The sequence below is a fragment of the Rousettus aegyptiacus genome, unplaced genomic scaffold, assembly GCF_014176215.1.
Source record: "Rousettus aegyptiacus isolate mRouAeg1 unplaced genomic scaffold, mRouAeg1.p scaffold_m13_p_3, whole genome shotgun sequence".
NCBI classification, from domain to species: Eukaryota; Metazoa; Chordata; class Mammalia; order Chiroptera; family Pteropodidae; genus Rousettus; species Rousettus aegyptiacus.
In genome coordinates this window covers 123,324,655-123,348,857 of record NW_023416306.1, presented here as the reverse complement: position 1 = coordinate 123,348,857, position 24,203 = coordinate 123,324,655, and the positions used below count along the sequence as shown (strand labels likewise).

The 24,203-nt window shown below is 46.7% G+C and overlaps 1 protein-coding gene across 3 annotated transcripts in view; it reads left to right on the top strand.

The window, feature by feature from the left end:
* Positions 1-1,263: 1,263 nt before the first annotated feature.
* ONECUT1 (one cut homeobox 1) overlaps positions 1,264-24,203 on the top strand; it is a 34,623-nt gene continuing 11,683 nt past the window's right edge. Inside the window, exons 1-2 of one of the 3 annotated variants that reach the window (XM_036217931.1) lie at positions 1,264-2,609; positions 9,117-13,708. In XM_036217931.1, coding sequence (XP_036073824.1) covers positions 1,508-2,609; positions 9,117-9,130 — 1,116 coding nt within the window. In that variant the 5' untranslated portion in view covers positions 1,264-1,507 and the 3' untranslated portion in view covers positions 9,131-13,708. Of the gene's footprint in view, positions 2,610-5,062; positions 5,704-9,116; positions 13,709-24,203 lie in introns of those variants that run through there. The other 2 variants (XM_036217930.1, XM_016153667.2) reach the window with 2 other exon arrangements.

Genomic DNA, 24,203 nt, shown 5'->3' with positions numbered 1-24,203 from the left:
AAGCGGACAATTACGCCCGAAGCTGAATTGATTTTCAAATCTGGAGGCATCTCGCGGGGACGCCGGGAAGAGGGCGTCCCTACGGACTAAGCGGAGACCAGTACGCCTGGTCCACCCTGCCGGCGTCAGTCCTTCCCTCAAGCAGTAGCTTCTGGGTGCCTTACCAGGAGCGCCAGGGAGAAACCGCAGGAACTGCCCGAGCCTCGGCAGCCCCACTAGCACCCAGAAGTTAACAAGGGAACCCACGAGGGCACTTCCTGCTCCAAACACACACACACACACACACACACACACACACACACACACACACACACTCTCTCTCACACACACTCACCCACACATGGAATCATTGGCGAAGCCGGAGCATCGCCCTAATTGTCAGCTGAGCCAGAGAAGGACCTAGGCGGCGGGGGACAGAGAGGTATGGCCTGGGCTAGGACTCTTGTCACTGAGCGCTCCTCTCCCCAGAGCATGTTAGGGGAGGGGTGGGCAGATTATCGGGGAGGAACGAAGTTGCTGGGTCAACAACCAACAAGCTGACCAAGGCCTTTAAGACATTTGTCCCCTCCCCCCACAAAAGGCCAAGCACCTGATGGGGAGAATGCAGACTCCCAGAAGCCCTCCGGGAAATGAAGCTTAGTGGGCCAAGGTGGAAGGAGTGATGACACAGTCCTCAGCATCCCGGGCAACATGCTCCGGGAGGCAGCAAACGGAGACAGGGGCTCGGCTCCACAGGCATAGCGCAACACCCAGGAAGAGAGCCGGGCAAGTGCGCCCGGGGCTGGGAGGAGAGCCCACTCCAGCCAGGGAGCCGAGAGGGACGCAAGTCTCCGGGGGTGGCGGTGGCGGCCCCAGGTCGCTCGTCTACGGTGGGCCTTCCCACGTGCGCGCTGCAAACCCCGCCACCCCGCGCCGCTGGTAGGGCGCGGGGCCCCCTCCCACATTTGTACCGGGACGTCACGGACCTCGCGCGCGGGGGCCGAGGGGGCGGGGCTGAGCCATGCGCCTGCGCGCTGCGCCCAGCGGGCGTGAGGGCGGGCCGCGGCGGCGGCGGCGGCGGCGGCGGCGGTGGCGGCGGAACCGCGGCCACAGAATCTGCAACAGTAACCGAGCCATGGCTCGAGCTGGCCAGCGGCGCGGGCAAGCAGCAGCCGCGGAAGGCGCGCGGGCTGCGTCAGGGGAGCCAGGGGCCTCACCATTCTAAGAAGGAGAGGGGCGAGTGGGGGCCGGGGGCGAGGGGGCTGGGGACACCGAGCTCACCCAACGGCGCGGATCCTTTTTGGAAATTAATATTAAAATAAAAAAGCCGAGGACGCAGAGGGTAAGGTGGGGGCAAGAGGGAAGGCGAGACACACTGAGAGGGAGACAGAGCCCCACAGTGAGAGGAGGGAAGGAAGGAAGGCAACAGTCGCCGGCAGCCGATGTGAACATCGGACTCCGTGCGCCCTTTGCCGCCTATGTCCGGCCTCATCGATGTTGTGTCCGCCGCCCGCTCGCCCGGATCACGATGAATGCGCAGCTGACCATGGAGGCGATCGGCGAGCTCCACGGGGTGAGCCATGAGCCTGTACCCGCCCCTACTGACCTGCTGGGCGGCAGCCCCCACGCGCGAAGCTCCGTGGCGCACCGCGGCAGCCACCTGCCCCCCGCGCACCCGCGCTCCATGGGCATGGCGTCTCTGCTGGACGGCGGCGGCGGCGGCGATTACCACCACCACCACCGAGCCCCCGAGCACAGCCTAGCCGGCCCCCTGCACCCCACGATGACCATGGCCTGCGAGACTCCTCCAGGTATGAGCATGCCCACCACCTACACCACCTTAACCCCTCTGCAACCGCTGCCGCCCATCTCCACCGTCTCCGACAAGTTCCCGCACCATCACCACCACCACCACCACCACCACCACCCGCACCACCACCAGCGCCTGGCGGGCAACGTGAGCGGTAGCTTCACGCTCATGCGGGACGAACGCGGACTGGCCTCCATGAATAACCTCTATACCCCCTACCACAAGGACGTGGCTGGCATGGGCCAGAGCCTCTCGCCCCTCTCCGGCTCTGGTCTGGGCAGCATCCACAACTCCCAGCAAGGGCTCCCCCACTACGCCCACCCGGGCGCCGCCATGCCCGCCGACAAGATGCTCACCCCTAACGGCTTCGAAGCCCACCACCCAGCCATGCTCAGCCGTCACGGGGAGCAGCACCTCACGCCCACCTCGGCCGGCATGGTGCCCATCAACGGCCTTCCTCCGCACCACCCCCACGCCCACCTGAACGCCCAGGGCCATGGACAGCTCCTGGGAACAGCCCGGGAGCCCAACCCTTCCGTGACCGGTGCGCAGGTCAGCAATGGAAGTAATTCAGGGCAGATGGAAGAGATCAATACCAAAGAGGTGGCGCAGCGTATCACCACCGAGCTCAAGCGCTACAGCATCCCACAGGCCATCTTCGCGCAGAGGGTGCTCTGCCGCTCCCAAGGCACCCTCTCGGACCTGCTGCGCAACCCCAAACCTTGGAGCAAACTCAAGTCCGGCCGAGAGACCTTCCGGAGGATGTGGAAGTGGCTGCAGGAGCCGGAGTTCCAGCGCATGTCTGCGCTCCGCTTAGCAGGTGAGCAGGTTAAGGAGCTGAGCGCGCGGTCGTGTAAGGGATGGGAAAGCCAAGGGACCGAAGGAGAAAGAGAGAGGGCTGGGACCAATTCACCCCGTCCTACTTTCCCCAAGAGAGGGGTCCTTGGGCCTGGAAAAGCCAGCGCACGGCTCCAGGCAGCAGACTGACTGACTCCTCCAGGACTTGGTGCGTTGGGCTGTAGAAGTCTCCGGTAGCTGAGACGCGCGGCCTCGGCGACTGCGGGGGCGCATTTGTGCTTGGAGACAGCGTTAGAAGCTCGCACAGCCCGAGGTAGAGAAAAATCCTCCTACCTGGCCGGCCACGGTCTGTACTTTTCTTCTCGGTTGGGCACTAGGGGTTTGGGGAGAGATGGCAACGCGTGAGTGAAACTGCGCGCAGGTGCTGCCAGCCTGTACCCTTGGCACGCGGGCGCCGGGCTGGAGCTGCCTGCCAATGTTTGGCTGAACTCCGTGCGGAGACCCGCTCCCTCATTCACTCTGTTAGCCCGGGGCGGGACGCGGGGGAGCGCAGAGTTCGAGCAAAAGGTTTTAAAGCCGCGGGGCGGTGGGTGTATGGCGTGGATGCTGTGTAAGACTGCACGCACTCAGCGCTTGTAACCGGCAGGAGAGGAAGGCAGACCGTTCCGAGCTCCGGGTGAGGGCGACTGAGCAACAAGGAAGCTTCCTGCCGAGTCCAGGGACAGCTTTCGCTGCCAAGTCGATTAGGACTTCGCATTTTGTTTTATTCCTTTACATGTTTTTTCCTCTGAATCTCCATGGGGGCGGTAGGAATGCGGAAAAGACCCCCAAGTCTGAGAGCAGAGGTCTTTCGGGCGCGAAATCCCGAAGCCCGCGCGTTTCCTAATTGAACGAGGTCTTGGCGACGCTGCACAGGCACAGCGCCTAGCTCTCTCTCTACCTCTCTAGGCTAAGGTGCGGGCCAGGCTCTGGCCAGCTGACTAGCAGAGGGGACAGCTGAGCCCAGCCTGAATCGCACGGGGGATTCGGCTGCCTCCGAGGGCAGAGGACAAACACGAGGGGAAATAGAACCAGGGTCAGCCGAGGGTGGGTTCGGTTTGATGAGACCCGGGCTGGGTCCATTCTCCCAACCCCCAGTCTCAGCCTGGCGCCCTGGCCTGAGTCCTGGCAAAGAGAAAGGTAAAAGCCAGTATGAGGGTTTGTTAATTAACTGATCGTTCTCCATTAATTCGTCCCTGGAGAACGAGAGACAGTCAATCCGCTCAAAGCCGGGGGCACTGAGCAGTTTCACAGTCTAAAATCAAAGTAAGAGGCCAGAACCCCCTCCCCCACTTCGTGCCGGCCAATGAGAAGCTAGAAGGAGGCAGGTGCTGGCATGCCCGGGAGCCAGCAACTGGAGCCGAATGCGACCCAAAGCTCCTCGGATCTGGGCGCTCGATGCCTCCCGGCCCGAGCCAGGGCTTTCCAACCCAGCCCCGCGCTCCTTCGCTCCAAGCACAGACCTACGCAGGGAAGCCTGGGGTAGGGGGCAAGAAGTGAGAGGTTGACCGGGTACCCTCTGGACTCCTACGATACCACTCTCTAGGCCTTTGTGCAGCCACCATATCTCCCGTTCCCCCTACCTTGGGCTAATGGAGACCCGAGGGCACCCAAAGTCCCAGAGGGAGTGGGTGAAATGGCTGTTCCTGTCGGTGACTATTCCGCCTCTGCTGGTGCCTTTTCACATGCCTATTCCAGCCTTGAGCCCGGCTTCAGGACTTTTTACCCAGGCAGTGCCTGCACAGGCAGGCGAGGGGGTTTGGAAATGGACAGATGCCCTCAGGGAAGCCTGTACTCCACACGCCACCCCGTAAAAGCGCTTGCTTGGGACCAAAATGATCCTCCCCACACTGCCTCCTGTGCCCTATGGAAGGAAAGACTGACAGGTTCTGTTCAGAGACTATCCCCATGCTCTGGAAACCCCGCCTAGTACCCTGCCTGCGCGATTGTGCTCTTGAGGGGGACCCTAAATACTGCGACCCGCACACTGGCGGGCATTGGGAGACACAGGCAGCGGGCTGGCCGAAGTTCATGGAACCCAGGAGGCTACAGGCGCCTGCCTGGCACCCAGCAGCCCGTGGTGAGTCACACCTGCCGAGGCACATGGCCTTTTCCTTGAGAAAAAAAGAAAAAAAAAAAAAAAGCAAGAACAATCGGGGACTCTTAGGTGGGACACAAGTTTGGCAACTAATCCCAAACTGACTCCAGGCGCTGCATTCTAACACCCAAATGGAGCGTTGTCTCTTTCATTTTCCTTTCTGTGACTTAATTAAAGGGGTGTGGACTGAACTTGTAGCAATCTCATTACACTGTAAGAGCCACGATCTATTTTTAAGTCACTGAATGAACCATCCTGTTAACGTTGTCATTTAGAAAAATAAATAAGAGTGAGGCTGTTTCCTGAACCCTTCAAGTGATCTCTACTGGTCTTTGCAGGAGACTTAAAACCGATTGCAAGGCATGTTGGCTGCGGCTGTGAGACATTGCCGCTACCTCCCCACCAACACTTTCCAAACACAAAGATGCTCCTTGCAACTTTGCTCGCTGTTGAACTCAAAGACCTGTCAACCTAGTCCCTAGCCTGAGAGTCCGGGGCCCACCCAGGTCGGTTCTGTCACTTGGTGGTGGACGAGTGGCTTCTCCATGCACCTCCCTGTACCCAGGTTCTGCATAGCCTGCTGTGGAGAGTCAAGCCCTCCACACGTGGCAGTGTGTCTGAGGAGGTGCCTTCTCCTATTGAAATTACATCGGTTGGTGGAAGATGGGAGACAGAAGGAAATTCTAACCAAATTAGCTAACTTTAAAAAATCAATATATGTTTCCTCAGTGTAATACTTGCTTCTCCCCCATTAAAGTGCAGCGCAACCAGGCTCTTGCCTGTATCTCGTCCCAAGTGGATTGGGCGGGATGGGCTGTTTGGGTGGGTAGTAACCCCGCCTCTGACACGCCTATTAAGATGCCAGGAGATTAGTTTGCAATTAAAGATTACAATTCCAGTAGGTGTCCGCCACAGTAGGGAGCTGCCAGCGCAGGAAGAGGCTACAACGTGTACCCACCACCTGGTGCTGCACCGTGGACCCTGGGCAGGGGTGGGTGCTGGGCCACTCGGATCCTTTGGTAACTGGAGGCACAAAAACTTACGAATGGTGCCGCGAAGCTGGCCAAGTCTTCTGCACCCAGGACTGCTCCCCCTTCCAGCCCAGGATTTGCTCCAAAACTACTTGGAGAAAGACCTGAGCCTGAAGGGGGGAGGGGTGGGGAGATCAGAGCAGAAGGTGGCCATGAGAAAGTCTCGCCCCAGCCAACCTGGGCTGTGTTTGCCATAAGTGGCCTTGTGCCTTGGTTGATTGATAACTGCCCCCCCCCAGCAAGTTCATTTGCTTTTTGTTAATATTTATCCCAGAGAGTGACATTTCATCCTCCCCTCGCTTCCCTGGGCCACAGGAGCCAAGCAGAAGGAGTGCAATGCTGGGCTCTGGGAGCCCCACTTTCCCAATCCTCGAAGACTCCCAGGCCTGGAGAAAAGCCAGAACTGGGAGTGTGGGACGCGAGAACTGGAAGGGTGCCTAGGCCCTAGAGTAAGAGAAGACGAGAGGAGTGGTTTCCCTCACACCCGCTTTCCCTCGCGCCCGGCTTCCCGGCCCCGCGGGTTTCGCGCAGTGCAGCTGCTCCCAGCCCGATGGCTGCAGCGCGAACAAAGGGCCAGCGGGGGCAGCGTATCGCGGCAGCCTGGAAGCCCGTGAGGAGTGTCTCCTCTGAAGACTTAGGGAGACCTCCTCCCGGTGTGGCTGGGGAGCCGACCAGTCGTCAGGCAGAGCATCCCCCCAAGGCCGAATGGTGGCCGCTCGCACCCAGAGAATTGTCTGGGACAACACACACCGCCCTCCGCCCCCCGCACACACACACACCCCCACAAACACCCCCACACACACCAGCCGAGCAGGAAACCAAAAGGCCTTCCTCTTGGGGACAATCATCAGAAAGCTCTGCATGGGCGTTTCTCACAGCTCATGTCCGACCCTTCAAGTGGGTGGAAAAATAGTGCCGTCTCCACTAGGGAACACAAACCTCAGTGAGGAAAGAAAAGAGTGCGTGAGGTTAAGAATGTAAATTGGTTTGACTAGGGTGGGGGAGACCTACTTCTGGGACTTGAGGAGACCCGATAGTTGTGAGGCTACCCAGTTGTCAGCGCATTGAGGAGGGCCTCCTGAGACATACAACCTCCCTGGCCTCTTTGGAGTGGGGCTGACTGTCCGGCCAGAGGGTGCAGCCGGGAGCATGTGAAAGCGCAGAGGGCGATGGTGATCTGTGGAAGGGACCCACCCAGCCTAGGGCTGCTGTGGTCACTGTTTTGCAATTGGCACTTAAGACGGACTGTGCCAACAATAGCATGTTAGTGTGATAGCAGCACAGCGACTTAGCCTAGGATGCAACTTTATCTTAAAGCTTCAAGCCCTTAGGGCAAAGCAGGTAGCTGGACTCCTGCTCTCCATTTGGGCACACCTTCTCCCCCGGCAGCAGGCTGGGCTCTGCTGCGATCTCTGCGCGCGCCCCCTGTGGGCCTCCAGGGCTGCACGCCGAGCAAGCCTCGGTGGTTCAACTCCCTGCGGAAAGGGATGCATGCTGAGGCTTTGTTTTTAGGATATCTTTGTCCTGGTGATTTCAAAACGATATCTACTTTTTGATAGGAAGAGGGTGTGGCAGAGGAAGAAAAGGATACCTGGTGGATCTATCTTGGTCCCCAACAATGCCTAGGGATTACCCCAATGATGAGACAAAAGCGCCATGCCCCCCAAAGTACACCCCGACGCTAACCTATCCAAACAAGATGTGTGTCTGTATTTTCTATCCGAATTATATTTTTACTGGCATGTTTTATTTGAGAAAAGCAGAGTCAGAGTAGAGAAGGTCGCCCTGGCGGTCTAAAGTAGGAGATTGGGACTGGGAGGGGATTACTAGTTCCTTTGTTTTGCTGTTTCCCCTCCCAGCTAACCGACGGGAGTTAGGAGGCTGCTCTAAAGCCTTGAGCTTGGAGGTCTTTGTTTCCTTCTGTGTGCAGTGGATGAAAGGGCGTTTGGAAGCTGACCATCCTGGAGCCCCAATGCGGCGTCAGGACCCTGGACAGGGCCCCGTGGGCGCTTCGCCTGTCCAGTTTCTCTCCGCGCGCCCCCCCCTCCCACCCCGCTCCTTGGAAGGTGCCTAGAATGTCTTTGAGGAGTTATAGTGAGAAAACGAAAACTAACAGCTACTATTCCAAAGTTTATGAGAAATCGAAAGGGCCCGCCAGGAATATGCACCAGCACAGTCAAGTAATAGAAAAGATCAAACCTGCTCCCGTGGATCAGATAGTTGATCTTTTCCACCCTCTCTGGCAGCTTTCTGTGTGCGTCTGAGTGCATGTGCACACTTGCTTATAAAATTGGAATTTGAGTCCCTATGGGTGTGACAAGGGTTGGATCATTACGCTAAAACGTTCAATTCAGTCCCTTTGATCCATGCTGGGGAAAATCTATAGTCATCTCTAATCTACGAGGTCTTTAAGGAGGTTGTTACACGAGCTGTTTTGATGTCATCATTTCCACATTCATGGCGAATTCAGCTAATCAAACAGACGCTGCTACCCAAAGTTCTCAGCAGAAATAGTTCTTACAGAGAATATGGGTAAAACTTATTGTTGATTTCCTTATGAGGAAGAAAATCCTCAAGTCTGATGAAGGTAGGTAATTAAAAAAGAAATTCTCTGTGGCTTGCTCCTCAGAATCCAGTTAGAAGCCTGGCCCTTCAAGTAACAGTTCTCAGTGCCATTTGTAAACTCCACATATTGGAATAGTTAAACACCAACTTAATGTTTTAAATCAACCAAAGAGCCTTGATGGATTGGATGAGAAAAGACTAGTTTCACTTCAGTCCCCATTAAAATAGAGGAATTTCCACACATGTTGGTAAAATCGAATAGTCCCCTAGGGTAGCAACAGAAGGAGAGTTTTACTAAAGTCATGGTAGTTAGAAGATAGATTTTTTTATAATTCTGTATAAAAGCATTCAAAAAATATTCATTAAATACTATTTTTATTATGTCTCCACTAAAATAAGATTAATAAGCACATTTGGGAGGGAAAAAACACATTATTTCCACATAGAAAGTGTCAGACCCATAGAGTTCAGTAAAAAGAAAAACTTATTTGTAATGTTAATGAATTTAGTGCACAATCATAAATTCCTGTCCTCTATCATAAGATCTGCACATGTTTTTATTTTAACATAAGGATGTTAACATTGATGAAGCTTTATTTCTTCCCGAGGTGATAGGAATGTATTAGACGACTAGACCAATCACAAGACAATCTGATTGTTTTGATACAAATGTACAAATTTATGTTTTATTACAGAGTCTTTCTATAGAATCATCTACATTATGTTCCTCCCAAAAAGATGTTATATTATCAAAGGTTGGAACAAATTTGCTTCTAGAAATTTTCTTCTCCTTTAGGTGAGACAATTTGATAAGACACCAGCTGAACAGAACCAGACCCTGAAGTACAACCCATCAGATTTGTCGTGACAAGTAATAAAGAAGGAACTTATGTCTGCTGTGCATTTTCTATTAGTCAGGTACTATGTTGGGCCCATTGATATTATCATTTACTACTCACTGCCTATGCCAGTGGCTCCCAAATCTTGTTACACGTTGGAATCACTTAGGAATCCTTAAAAAAAAAAAAAAGGTATACTTGGCTACAATCCTGTATATTCTGCTATGATTGAATTAGGACATGACCTGAACATTTGAATTTTTAAGAGCTTGAGGTGATTTTCATGTACAGCAAAGTTTTGGAACTATTAGTTTATGTGGTAGCTACCATTATTTTCCCCAATTTCTCTGTATAATGAGGTTAAATAACTTACCTGTGGTGACAACTGGAAATCAATGATAGCCTGAATTCAGCTTTCTCAGCTCAAAGCCCAGAACCCTCTTACCCTCCACCCTGTAACTCTATTAACTAGTACAAGTCTGCCAGGTCAGTGGACCCCAAATGCAGAAATGTCTGATTTTCTATCATAAATGCCCAATCTAGAAAGTCCATAATAAAGGTCTTGAAATTAGAGAGTGTGTGTCTTCCTTCTGGGAATCTCAAAGAGAGTTACTTATGGAAACTTATTTCCTTTTTACTTAAGACTTATAATAGAGACTTTTTATTGCTCTCTTTTGAAGAAGCAGCCAGAGGGAATGTAAGGAAGTAACAGAGCTAGATGAGGAACCCAAGTCTCTCTCTCCATTTGTTCACTTAAACAATTATTGATGAGCCAGACCCATCTCATTAGATGTATTCTGTGGGTATGACTGGTCCACTGGGACCCATGCCTGGAGGAGGGCCCAAAGGCCCAAACCTCCCATACTTTCAGGAACTGGTCTTCCGATCTGCACTTGCACAGCAATTACATTTCTTGGCTTCACATCGGCGCCCATCTTGATATTCCAAACCGAGCCTATTGTTCATATTTTAGAACTCTGCACTAAAAAAATAATAAGTTGACTAAAATTCTGTATATATGCTGGCAATCATCCAGAGGGTATCTTACAATTTCCATCAAACACCACGTTTCCAGTTATCCATGTGTTTTTCATCTTCCTTTGCATATGCCATAGAGTACTCAGAATCGACAGTTTCTGAAATCACTGCTTTCGTTTTCGCATCTGGTGATGATCTCATAGTCCCAAAGAGAGGTTATCAAAGGAACACAATAAACTATGTGCTTTTCGCTTTCTTTCCTGTTGTCTTCTAAAACAGATCAATGGAAAAAGTTAAATAAATAAACGAGCAAAGCGCGCCACCTAGTGACCGACATGCTCACTGCAGGTGAAGTGCCTGAGAGGAGTGGCTAACGCGATTCAAGTATTGATGGAGTCACAAAAATCGTTCATTAAGGCAATTTAATCTTTGCTATTAAATGTCCTTTCAATTCATTTGGGGTAATTAAGATGCAGTTAAAGTGATTAAATTCTAATTACTTATGCTAGACAAAGACATATTTGTCAAACTAATGCGGTTAACTAAGGACTCAGAAAGAAAGTTAACATTTACTTCAAATGATGCAACTGCAAAAATCAGTTCCTCTTTTCATCATTAATCCAGTGAGCTGGGTGATCATGTAATGGCACTACAAGCTCATTAAATAGGGGAAGTGCTGATTAAAATGACTGCTAGGAGGAAAACCTGAACCAGGAGTACCTCAGTACTGTTTGCTCAGCATTCCTAGCAAAATTACTTGGTGTTCTTTCCCACCCCAAAGTAATAAACAGCTCCTGAGTTTTACCCTGACATTAAAAGAGTGATGGCTCACAGAAAGCTTTTATTGCCAGCCCGCAGACATTGTTAAACCAAAAGATATTTTTAAATGGTAAATAGATTCTTGGGGTAGAGATGGTCCAGGGAGGTGGGGGTGGAGGGGTACGGGTAGGTTTCCAGAAGCAAACAGCTCCAGAATGAAAATTGCCACTGCAGGCTTCAGGAGCTACATTTCCTCACACAAACTCCCTTCCTGATCTGCAGTTCTTCCCTTCCCCAGTTCTAAGTTTATTGCCTTTGATGCGTGAAGATGGATCCCTCTGCACAGTATCATGACATGTTTTATTATTACACATACTCTGAAAAGGGCTAAGTACCTCAGCTGCACATCGGTCTTTTCAATATTTTCCTACATTCACATGTAAAGCATCTGAGATTATAAACCATCACATTATTGAGGACATTTTGCCATAATGTGCACAAACTGTTCCCAGCCCCTTCCGATAGCTTGATTATGAGCGTTCATAAGAGTAGGATGAATTGAAATGTACTGAATTTGAAGTTTGCCTTCCTCACAAAATGGCTTCTTAAGGCAGTACCTAGCATCTGGGGGAATGATCCAAGGAGAGGACTAGTCAATCAGAAAATTAGAGATTATTTTCCCCAGGAGATGGGTGTCTTTTAATACTGTCAAATTTGCATATTGAAAACCATAATCGTGGAGATGGCATCTTTCTCCTATGTATCCCATTGAAATTCAGTATTATACCTGTTCACGTCATAAGCAAAGAAGCTAAAGTTATCAAATTTATCAGTTACTTAGGCAACTACCTTTAAAAAATAAATCGGCAGTTATCTAAATATTTGCAGAGTCATTGTTAATTCAATAGACCATATTATGCCATCTTAAATTACTAAAGCTAACAAATTTTTAAAACTCCTGGACTAAGAACCAAGAGCCTCCAAGACAGGTTCTCTACACTAATTAGCTCTGAAAATTTGTCAAGTCATTCAACCTTTCTGGGCCTCAGTCTCCTTAAATGTAGAATGAAGAATTTGGCCTTAGGGTTTTTTCAGGTCCCACATTCTATGATCGATTGCCTTCTATGATGATTCTGTATCCATAACAAGTCTATTATCTTAATTTAGTACTCTGTTTCACGGAGTCGAAAAGGTGTAAGACCCAGGAGCCCATCTCTGAGGCAGAGTCTCAGGCCAGGAGGAAGGTCAGGAGGAAACAGCCCATCCAGTCAGAAGTGCTGCCTTCTGGCACAAAAATGCTGCAGTTTGAGATTGCAATTCCTGTATCCTGATAGTACAAGCTGTTGGCAAGGTTGTGGTTCATCAGGAAGTCATACACTACTGGTGGGAATGTAAAATGGCACCATTGCTTCAAAAGATAATTTGGCATTATCTTATAAACCTGAACCTACACCTATCCAGCAAATCTACTCTTTTGTATATACACAGATAAACTCACAGATGGTCCTGGAGTTGTGTGCAAAACTGTTTGCAGAAGAATTGTTCATAAGAAAAAACAAACATACAACAAACCAGAAACAACCCAAATGTCCACTGACAAGGAATGCATAAATATTGTGTATTCATATAATACAGTAGTATAATGTAATGACAATGCATGAGCCGCAGCTATACACAATAGTTGAATCTTAGGAACAATGTTGCCTTTTTTTTTTATTTTAAGGATAAGCTGTAGAATATCACACCAGAACAAAGCCATTTTACAAAAGTCAAAAGCAAGCAATGCTAAATAACTTATTGGTGGAAAAGATATAAGCATTGTTTTAAAAAAACAAATGAATCATGAATAAAAATTCAGGAGAGTGGTTAACTCTGGTAGAGAAAAGCCAGATGATAAGAGAACAAATATCCCTATAGCTTCACAAGACAGCTGATGTTCTGGTTCTTTTGTTCCATGCTGCCTTCACATGTATTCATTGTGTAACTATGTTTCCTATCTCAAATATATGACACATATAGTTTTGTAGGTAGCAAATATTATTTAATTTTAACATTGGGAAAGAGAAAGATGGTTTTTGTATGGCTCCCCAACCCTAACAATTTGGACCAAACAAACCTTACATTTATATTGTCATTTACACAGTTCCTAGCCCTGTAGTAAATGCCAGCCCTCTCAGGAATTATAATCAGCCAATTGTGGACAAAAGTGAAAGAGGAAATTTCATTAGCTATGGAAAGGAGACATTCTTCATTCGTCTCAGAAGCTGCTATACCAGTACTACGCTCAGTCCTGGGGGTGGCTGGTACAGCAGACCAGTCTCTTAGAACTCATAGTCAAGTGAGGAAGACAGGTAACTGTTTCATATCCTTCTTGGTTGTTTTTCTGTGCCAAGGAGAAGTTCAGGGTGTGATGAAGTGACATTTTTGAAGAGCGGGAAGATGAGTAGGGGAAGAGACTTTCAGGTAGAGGGAACAATAAGTGGAATGTGCAGAGGCCCAGGCTGAAATCTCTTTGCAGGTTTCTTCCCTAGCACAGCTGAGTAACATAATACTTTCCCATCAATAACAGAAACCTTCTCTAAGACTGTGGTTTTCAGTAAAGGGAAGGGGTGGGCAGAGGGTTTTGTATCCCTCCAGGGGAACAAATCAGATTGGTGGAGAAGGGGCGGAGAAAGTATGTTGGGTAAAAAGCTTCCCAGGTGATTCTAATATAACTCCAAGTTGAGAATTAGAATATTACATTAAGAATTTAAGAGCAAGTGACTTTATTTGCTCCTTTATCATTTATTTATTTCATCCCTTTTCTAAAGTAACCTATAGTTACATAGCATAATATATTAATATGTTATATACAATTATATATCATTACATAATATTTTACTTTTTTATCTCTTTTGAGATCAAAAGTTTACTCAAAAATTCAAGATTCCTGTAGGAAAAAATGTTTCCATATGCTCCTCCATCTAAAAAATTAGTACTGTTCTATTGGCCCTTCCCACTCCAAGTGTGGTTCCCAGACCAGCAACATTGGCCTTCTCTGGGAACTTGCAGAGAAATGCAGACTCTCAGGTTCCATCCCAGACCGACTGAATCTAAATCTGCTTCTTGACAAGATCCCCAGGAGATTCATACGCACACTGAAGTCTGAGAAGTACCACTGAGGGTCATATCACATAATCCAAAAGTTCTACTTTCCTTCATTCGCCAAAAACACTCACTGGATGCCTCCTATGTACCAGGCACTGGGCTAAGTGCTGGGGCTCAAAAGAGAAACAATGTGTCTTATCCTGGAGGAATTCAGGGAGGACGTGTGCAGGTAAATAAATACTTGCAGTGTTCCTGATAAGTGCTATGATCTAGATAGGAATAAAGTTCTATGGGAACAGGGAAGAAAACTGGAAGGAAGACTGAAAAGAGACTACAAAGGACCTAGTATGTCTGTGTGGTCCAAAGAATTTGGGCCTGTGACAGCAATTGTTTTGCTAATGGAGTGAAGTTTGAGAATTTGTCTTTTTGAAAGCAAGCTCGAGTGGGAGATGATAGGAGAAATGGCAGTAGCAGGGGACCATCTAGGAGGGATGGCAATAGATTATGAATGTCTGATTATATGTCACTGTCAGCAGAGGTGAAGAAAATGTGAGAGATATTTCTAACATAAAGTCGAGAAGACAGCATGGATAGTAAAAATGAAAAAGGAACTAACCTCTGTGTTTCTAGCTTAGGAAGCTGGGTGCTTGTGTACATCTTTAGCTGTGTAGTAACTGTGTTAATGTAAATATAAAGTTATAACATTTCGGAATAGCCAACACTCGATCTATGGCCTCTGCACAGATTTTATGTAAAATCAGGTAGTAGATTGTCTCTGCCTCACTGGAACATGTCACTTAATGGGGGATGCTAATGTTAGGGTGATGCTAATGAGGCAAAGATTGTGGGTTTGGTCCTCTGGGTCTGGTTTTCACTTCCCAGTATTGGTGAGCAGTGATGGGCACCCTGATTCTAGCCAATTGCCTGCCGTTAGGTAGACAAGAGCCATGAAGAACCAGTGTAAAGGATTAACCCAACTCCATTTCTGCTGCTGGAGAAACAGAAGTAATCCCCAGGAATGGCACATTAGAAGCCTCTGTCTATAAGTCACGACAAGAGGAGATATAAACACAGACCTATTGGAGGGGCAGACAAGTGTTGGCAAGTCTTGGTATTAGTCACTTTCAAATCAATTCCGGATGGGAACTAATGATTCCAAAGTCAAGCATATTCTCATAAAAAAGGAAAATTTTGTATTTCTCTATTCTAATTATTTTCATGGTTGCCCACGAGCCCCTAATTTTAAAAAAGAATTGTTTTTAATTAATAAATATTTATTTTCTGAAGACTTACTATGGGTATATCATTTTTAAAAAGTTTAACAACATAAAAAGGTATACAGGGAAAACCAAGTTTTCCCCCCAGCCTGTTCCCTAGGTACCCAGTCTGCCTCCCCTAGAGGTAACCCTGGTACAAGTTTCTTGTGTAACCCTGGTACAAGTTTCTTGTGTGTTCTTCAGAGATAGCCAGCCTATAGCTTTTCAAGTGTATGAGCATGCATTAGCATATGTGTGCGCATATGTGTGCATGTGTGTGTGTATCCATCTTTTAAAACAATCAAGGGCATCTTCCATCTCCCACATAACTTTCTAGGGAAAACAGTGAATGCCTTTTGCTTCCTCTTGCAAAATTCTACTCTTTTGATTGACAGTTGCCTTACTAGAAATATGTTTACATGCCTAGCACAGTGATTCCCAGTGCAGTTATCTGAGCAATGGAATTAAAGGAGTAGCATTGGGTGCCCACCCCTCTGGGTTTGTTGAAAATGGTCTCCAGTGCTTCAGTGGCTGTCCCCTTAATCCAGCTCTTTTATAAAGACAATTGAACGTACGAAAGTGGTCCAAAACTTAAGTTTATAGAAATATATTCTATCTACCACCCAGCCTCCCTATTTTAAAGTAATACAACACCCAGACACAACTACTGTATCATTTTAGAGCCTTCAATACAAGAGTGCGGGTTTTTTCCTAACAAGTTAATTATTGTCTTGTGTATATATAATTTTGGATCTTGCTTTCGCCATGACATAACCCTAGTAAATTTTTTTTTTAGCATTTTTGTATACTTACCATGTCTAAATTTTACTTATAAAATTTTCTATTATTTTTAACTCCAATGCTTTCTGAAGAGTAATTTCTTCTTATAAAAGTATTATATACTAATTTTCAAAAAAAAGAAGACAAGAATCACTCCTAATACCCCCATACAGAGATAAACCCCCTTTTGTTATAAATATCCTTCCAATTTTTTTTTCAATAAGATGATATGTACATACTATTTTGTAACTTTTTAAATTAAAATTTTCATTATTAAATATATGGTAGAATTTTTGAAAATACATAAAAGAATAATGGAGACAATAAAAATCCCTGGTAATTTCATCACTTTTGCTCCCTCCCAAATATCTTATAAGGTAGTATCCATTCTTTAAGAGATATGTATAAATAGAGTGCTCACAATTTGCAAGACAGCAGAGACAGAGGTAAAAGTTATCCCTCTGCTCCTGGAGCACTCTATATCAGAAAACCCGCCTCCCCCCCAAAAAAGAAAAGAAAACCTAAATATTTTCTGTTTTACAGCTATGTGACTTTATAATATTTCAGAAGTATCATGATTTATACATCTTCAATAACTTTTTCTATCATTGGACATTTTAATGATATCATGTTTGTTTGTTTTTTGCTATTATTAATGAATGACATGGAAGTCAGCGATATTATACATAAAACTTTACTGAAATATTGTTTTTTCTTTCAAAAATAATTTTCTCTCATTATTAAAGTAATACATGTTCACCGTAGAACTTTGGGAAATATGAAACATTGTGAATGATGCAACAGAATCAAATCATTTCATAACCCAGAGATGATACCCATTTTTATGCTGGTTTGTTCACCTCTAGCTTTTTAAAAGTACATAAATATGATACATTTAAAAGTTTTATTTTTCACAAAATTGAGCGCATGGAGAATTTACAATTGAACATATCTCATTGTCATTAAATATCATTCAAAAGCATGATTTTAAAACATTTTTATTTGAAAATTATTTCAAAAATTTTAAAGATACAAAAATAGAATAGTACAAAGAACATCCATATATTCTTCATCCAATTGTTAACATGACCCGTTGACCAATCGTTAATATTTTGCCCTATTTGCTTTCTTTGCTTGTGCAAATTCTCTCTCACACACACTCACGTTTACTCATTTACTCAGTCCTATAATACATAGAATATACTTTCAAAATTGCTTCGCCCATACCCATAAAATAAACAAACCTGCTAAAAATTCATCTGCAATTCTTCCCCCATGCATAAGTCCTAGCATCACCTCGGACCTTATTAGAAATTCTACTGATTCAGAAACTCTGGGGTAGAACGCGATAATATATTTTAACAAACCCTTAATGCTAATGCATGCTAAAGTTTGAGAGGCACAGCCTGAAATTGCAGCCTGGGTTTATGATATGGATATGTGTGTGTGCCCACATGCCCATGTATTAGGTAAAACAATACTACCAATACATTCGAAATGTAACAGCCATAAAACAGGTCCAGCACGGACTAATAGGGATCCTTCCATCATAGCATACACATGGAAGTGTAGATGTAAAAGAAAATAAACCCTTAGTTCTTTGCTTCTCCTCCTGGTACCAGCCAGGTGGATAATCAATCGGGAGGACCCAGAGTGTCTGTCCAGTTCCACAGCTGCCACCCCTCCACCCCTCGCCCAGCCACTTTACATATGCGCAGTAAACTCAAGAGGAAAGAAGATCTGTTAGTGTTAAAAAAACTCACAGCCATTAATCCTATACTTTCCCCCAGTTTTTACCCAGTTTCTTCTCTCCTCACAATCACAAAACAAAGCCCTCTGCTCCAGCATTGAACACAGTGGACCTCTAGGCCCGCCCTCGGCCCTGGCACATCCTCTTCTTTTCCTCTGGCAGACTGGCTGTGACAACCACAGGAGCTCATGACGGTACCTGGATCTTCCCCAACCCCACCAAAAGATCCCCCCAAGTAGGCTTTCCCAGACCTGATATCGGAGAGCTTACTTGGTGCTTGCCCTTCTTAAAATACAGGTTCCCAGACCACTCCTAAAACTCTGATACAGTCCATCTGTATTTTTGACAAGTGTGGGATGTGATACTTTTGATCTTGGTAAGTTTCAAAATACTAGCCTAGGAGCAACTGGCTCTCAAACTTCATCAGGCAAGCTTGTGTAAAATGTGTGTTCATGAATCCCACTCTTGGAGAATCTAGTTCAGTAGCGATAGAGGAGGGGATTCTGTGCATTTAAAGCTCTCTAGACCCTGGCTCCTCACAGCGAGGTCCTGGACCAGCAGCTGGGCATCACCTGGAAGCTTGGTAGATGTGCAGAATCTCCCTCTTAACAGGATATCTAAATGGTTCAAGTTTGTACATTCAAGTGTTAGAATTCAGAAATGTCAAGTAATTCAATTTATACCCAAGGCTAAGAATTTTGAGAGCTTTTTTCCAGCCTTTCCCACTGCAGAACTCAGGCTAACCCCAAAGTCTATGGGGAAAAAACGATCCCCTCACCCGTGGATCCAGGGTACCAATATCCAGAGGTCCTACTCAAAAAGTCCAAGAACTAGGCAATTGTTAGAAGAAAAAGAAACAAAATGGTATTTCCTTTGACCTTATTTATAAAGCATTCTTCATCTAAGTTCTTCATCCCTTAAATTTTAATTTCACCAAGACTTTCCCCTGGAGTCATCTCATTAATTTATTGTATGGTTTTCACTACACAGAATCTGTGGATATTTGCTGATATTTTCCACAAATTGGATTCTTATCAACTCTGTATTTGACTAAAACATAAATGAACCGTCGCTACCCAGAGTTAGCAAGGACAGACACAGATAGCATCCCTCTGTCTTCCGGTACCCAGTGACCCCCTACCTCAGCTGGGCAGGGCTGGTTGCCCTATTCCCAGCTCATTTAAAGGCCCCAGCCCAAGTTCAGCCCCTCTGCACCTTCTGCTCTTCCAGTTCTGTTGTTCCAGCCTCCTTCCTTCCTGGCCCTGTATGCCTTCTGACTCAATCATAAGCGTAGTAGCAATACCAGCTTCCTTCACCAGGGGATCAACCCCTTTACTTTGACCTCTCAATGACAATTCATAAATATTCCCCAGAATGCCATTAAAGTGCTTCGAAATAATTATCCAGTAAAAGGATTGAAAGCTCATGGAACTGCATCCTATATACACATTTTCGAAAGATAAAAGCTTGTGTCTTGGGTGTCTCTATTTTCTATGGGGCCACATGCAACTTATTTATGCATCAGCGATGCTGAGTATGCCAAATTATGGAGCTTATAATCTAATGAGATAGGTAGGTTAAAACAAAAAAACAAAAAAAAACTATCCAGGGGTCTCTATGAGCCCAAGAGACAGCAGTTCTCCCTGGATGAGAGAGGAAGCAGAGAAGGCTTAGTAAAAAATGAGAGGCCCGAGCTGGGTCTTGATTACATAGGGAAAGTGTTGTATGGAAAAGAAAGAGAAGGAAGGATATTCAGTGGAGGGAACAGCTTAAACAAAAGAATAGGGGTGTAAAAGTACATATGTATTTAGGACTGACTTCTGAGCAGTGTGGCTCGATGTGGGTGGTGGGTGGGCAGTAATGAGAAGTAAGATGGGAAAGGTGTTTGGGGTCAGTGTCAAGCTCCTTGAATATTATTGTGGATCAGCCACCAAGAACGTTCAGGCTTTTGGGAGACCCTTGTAAGGCTAATTGTATAATACATGTCATTGGGAGGATGACAGTTACAGTTGCCATAAATGAGAACGAGTCCTTTGAAATTAACAGTAGAAAATGTCTGATGACTTAGTGAAAAGTCAAGATTATAGGTTACTTGTAAGGGAATTCCATTTTATAACTTTCAATTGATGTGAATATCATAAGGTATTCTATACAGCTGTTAAAGAAATGGGATTATGAAACTAAGACAATTCACAGTAAGTTTATATGAGATAATACTGCATAATAGCATGTAATGCCATTGTGCGATTTGTTTTGACTGTCTTGTGGAATCAACATCATAACTAGGACACTAATAGTACTCATTTCCACTTATTGGGGTCCAAACTATTGAGGGGCTCTTTAAGATGAGGGATGCTGATGTAATAAAACTCTGCTAGATCAGGCATTGACAGAAGTTTAGGAATTTAAAAATCAGAATTGCTGAGCCATCATTTCAGAAAAGAGTCACATTACCTTTTGTTACTGACTGGACAAGCAGGTGCAAGACTGGTTTCTTGTCCCACTGGATCCTTTGAAGCTGTAATGCAGGGAGAGAGCTTCATAGGGGGAAGGATCAGGTGGTGGGTGTCTCTTCCTCTGAGTATTAAAAAGCTTTAGCCACTGCTGAGGAAAATGTGCCCATGTGAGCATGAACAGCCAGCAAACTATGATGCAAGTATAATAGGAGTATGAAAATGTATTCATTCATTGAGGAGTTTCAGCTCACCTTTCCATCTCAGGGTCAGCCTGTGTCAGAGGGAACACGGAACAAAAGAGAGAAGACAAAGTGTGTGGGCAGAACGAGGAGAGTGTAGAAAAGGGCTGTTGAGGCCCATGGAAAGCAAAGCAACTGGTCCAAAGTGACTGGTCCTGCACACCGCTAACAATTCCATTATAACATTGATGAGGGTGCCTAGGAACTTAACTCCTGTTTACCTAAATGAGCCTAAGGTAAAACTGTTTTCTTTATATCGGTTTGCAAAAAGGTACAGGATTTATTGATGACACTAAGTGGAGATTTTCTGTATATTCTCTGATTTCCCCACCAGCTATGCCTGAGGAATACCTGGGCCACATCTGGTCTCTTTCGATACCATTACTGGGTCCCAGCCCACCTTTACCGTCTAGGTGACAGTCCCTTAACCTCTGAACCTCAGGCTACTCATTTGTAAACTAGAGATAATAATAGTAGGGGCCTCCCATAGTTGTTGTGAGGCTCTCTAAAGTGACACACATGGGGGGCTTAGAACAGGGGAAGCAGCCATATGTTTCAGATGATCCTGTTCCACGTCCCCTGCCCCCAGGTCCAGGCAGCCTCTATTCTCCTTTGAGGCCCAATGCACCCCCTTCCTGGGCTACAGCTATGGAGCTTTCCCTACAGAAAAGAAGCTGATGGAAATATTTTATATGCTGACTCCAGAAGGACTCCAGGCAGCAGATGCATGGGAAGGAAGGCCTCTGTCCTTCCCATTAGAGAAGCTCCGTTAGAGAAGTCAATAGGTGGAATTGTGAGAGGTTTGGGTGGCTTTTCCAACCTGAATTGGATGGAGCAGACCCCTCCTGGGTTTAGTCCACTGCTTCACATCTTTCCTTTTCCATTGGGTCATCTCAGTTCCCTTCAGCTTCCTCTCAAAGCCAATATCCACACAGAGACGGCTGTCTCATGCTCCCCAGTATTCCTACTGATGCTAGACTCACCCCTGTCTCTCTCCCAGGCCAGCATGAGTGTCCTGTTCCCTATGCTGCCTGACCTTCCTCCATTTCAACTTCCGTGCAGCCCACTTTCCTGGATGGGCCACCTCAGTTCCATCAGCCACAGTGAGGCAGGTCTGGCTGATAAGTGGCCTTCTGCCAGGCTGGCCAACTGCTCCTGCTCTGCTGACCATGGCTGTGGGCCCCTGGGCTCCCCTTCATTAGCTGCTCCTGCCGACTTCCCTATCCCAAAGTAAGTTTTTATGATGTCTCCACCATTCTGACATCTGCCTCCAGGGCACACTGGATTTGGGGGTCCACCACTAACCAGCTGTGTGCCCTCTCTGACATTGTTTATTGTTTCTTCATCTACAGAAAGAGAAATAATACCCATTGCTACCTCACCTGAGTTTTGTGGGGCTTACATAGGAAAATTTAACAGAGGTGTTTTAAGCACTGTATCACAAGATTCAGGGGGTGAGTCACAGTGATCATTCCTGACTGGAAATGTCTGCTCTTTCCACGTTTTTATTAGGCCTTTCATGTGCACACCCAGAAGAGTTTCCACAGGTGCTCTGGCTGCCCGCAAACTAACTCACGGACACAGCAGAGCTCGCTCATGTCCTACAGGCTGTGTTGGCTCCACTCGGCTCTGCTGAGCATCAGAGTTTCCAGACCATCTGTGTAGGAGTACGCTTCCTGTGCAAAGGCTGCCCTTGGCCATCTCCATTGGAACTCAATGGAGTGGCTTTTCAAATTACACGTCGTGCTGTGCCCTCTAAATTCGCCGCTTAATAGCCACCTCATTCCAAAAACAATTGGGAGCCTGGCTCATAAAAATATGCACAGTACAGCAAAATAATTCAAGGCAAAGCAGAAAACATAACGACCTGGGACTCCTGGAGTCTGGGCACTAGTCGTGAAGCTGTCGTGGCCCATCCATCCCCACAGTGTGGATACTGGCCGGTAAACCAGGCTCAGGAGCAGACCCGCTATGACACCTCCGTAATTCTGCCTTTACATCTCTCCTGACCTCTATCTGTCTTACGTGGAATCTGTTTTATTTGCACGCTTGCTCCTCCATAAGCATATTGTCCTATATAGAATTTATTTTGAAAAGCACGTTCAGCTGTCAAGAGAGGGTCTTTGGTGGCTCAGTAGACATAAACAGCTGACCCCTCTTGTCCTTGCCACAGTCCAGAAGAGAATCCTTCTCTGTGGCAGATGCGGGTAGGAGACTTAGAAGGATAAGCACAGAGGGCTCATCCCACGTGAGGCCCAGTTCGTTCTCTTTTAAACAGTTTTGTTGAGATATAACTTATACTCCATACAGCTCACTCATTGAAAGTGTATGATTTACTGGGTTTTGGTAGTCACAGAGCTGTGCAATTAGTACTATAATCATTTTTAGAACATTTTCATCACCTCCCCAGAAAAGAACCCTATACCCATTAGCAGTCACTCCCATTTCCCCCCACCACCAACTCAGCCATAAGTAACCACCAACCTACTTTCTGTCCCTATATATCTGCCTGTTTGGGGCCAGCTGCTTTTTTATCCTTCTTTCCCTACCCCCGAAGCCCCAAGTCTCCCTGAGAAGGATGTGCAAGACGTCCCTGCAAAGCCCCTCAGGAATCTGGATAGGATTTCAGGGTGCACCACACCAGCCCCCAGAGGCACTGGAGCAGCAAATCCTTTTCCAAATCCAGGCTGGGCCTCCCCTGTGTGACTTGGGACATCACAGGCTTACCTGCTCAAGAATATATGACCCTGCAGGTTACAGTTTTCAGCACTGGCATTGGCCTTTAGGGTAAAGACATTGGGTCCCTAGCAAGCCCCTATGAAAATGCTACACTATCTTTAGTTGGCAAGGAGGTTTAAAGGCTCCCTGGAAATCTCGGCACTTCCCTTAACTGCTCCCTGCCTACCTCCCCTGCAATCATGTTAGGACAGGAGACATTCGGGGGAAAACGCTTGGCCATCATGTAAGGACTCACAGGTTCTTGAACGGGGAAGCTGTAGGCATAGCCTCCCTCCTCACTTCATTAGAGTCAGGCTACCAAATAAATCTGGTTTGAATCCCCAGCCCCTCTGTCCCTTCACACTCACTGTCTCTCCAGGGTTCTGTATCCAGACGTTGAGGCCCAAACTGTCTTCTCTCTCCTCAGGTGAAGTTCCTTAATTTCCTTCAGTCTATTAAATTCGACACCTCGCAGAGCTGTTGCCAAAATTAAATAATGTCTCTAAAGTGACCGACTCAGGGTTTGCCATTCATTTGGCTCCACTTCCATCTTGTTCCGTCAGCTTCCTAAAGCGTTCCAGCCCCCGATTATCCTTGTCTGTATGGGTACCCACCCCCAAATACATACTTCTCCATGTTCCTTCTTCGTGTAACATAAGCTCGAATTTTCTAAAGGATCTTTACAAATTACGTCTAAGAATAACTCAATTTATAAAGCCCAACTTTTCGATCTTACCTGATAATACTGTTGACTAAGCACGGAGGTCTTGTTCCCCTTCCTACCTCATCTGAAGGTACTCTGCCGCAAAAACCTTCTCTCCCCAGTCGCACCCTCCCATCTCTGCCTGCCAGAGATGGAGAGAGTGGTACATAGATAGTCCAACAAAAGATGGGGCGTGGACTGGAAAAGTGGCCCAGCTGCCCTTAGTGTAAATAGTTCACACACTTCTTCAGGTGCCCATTTATGATATAGAAGCCAGGCGTCCTGGACAGGGTCTGTACCACCAGCCGCCTGCCCTGT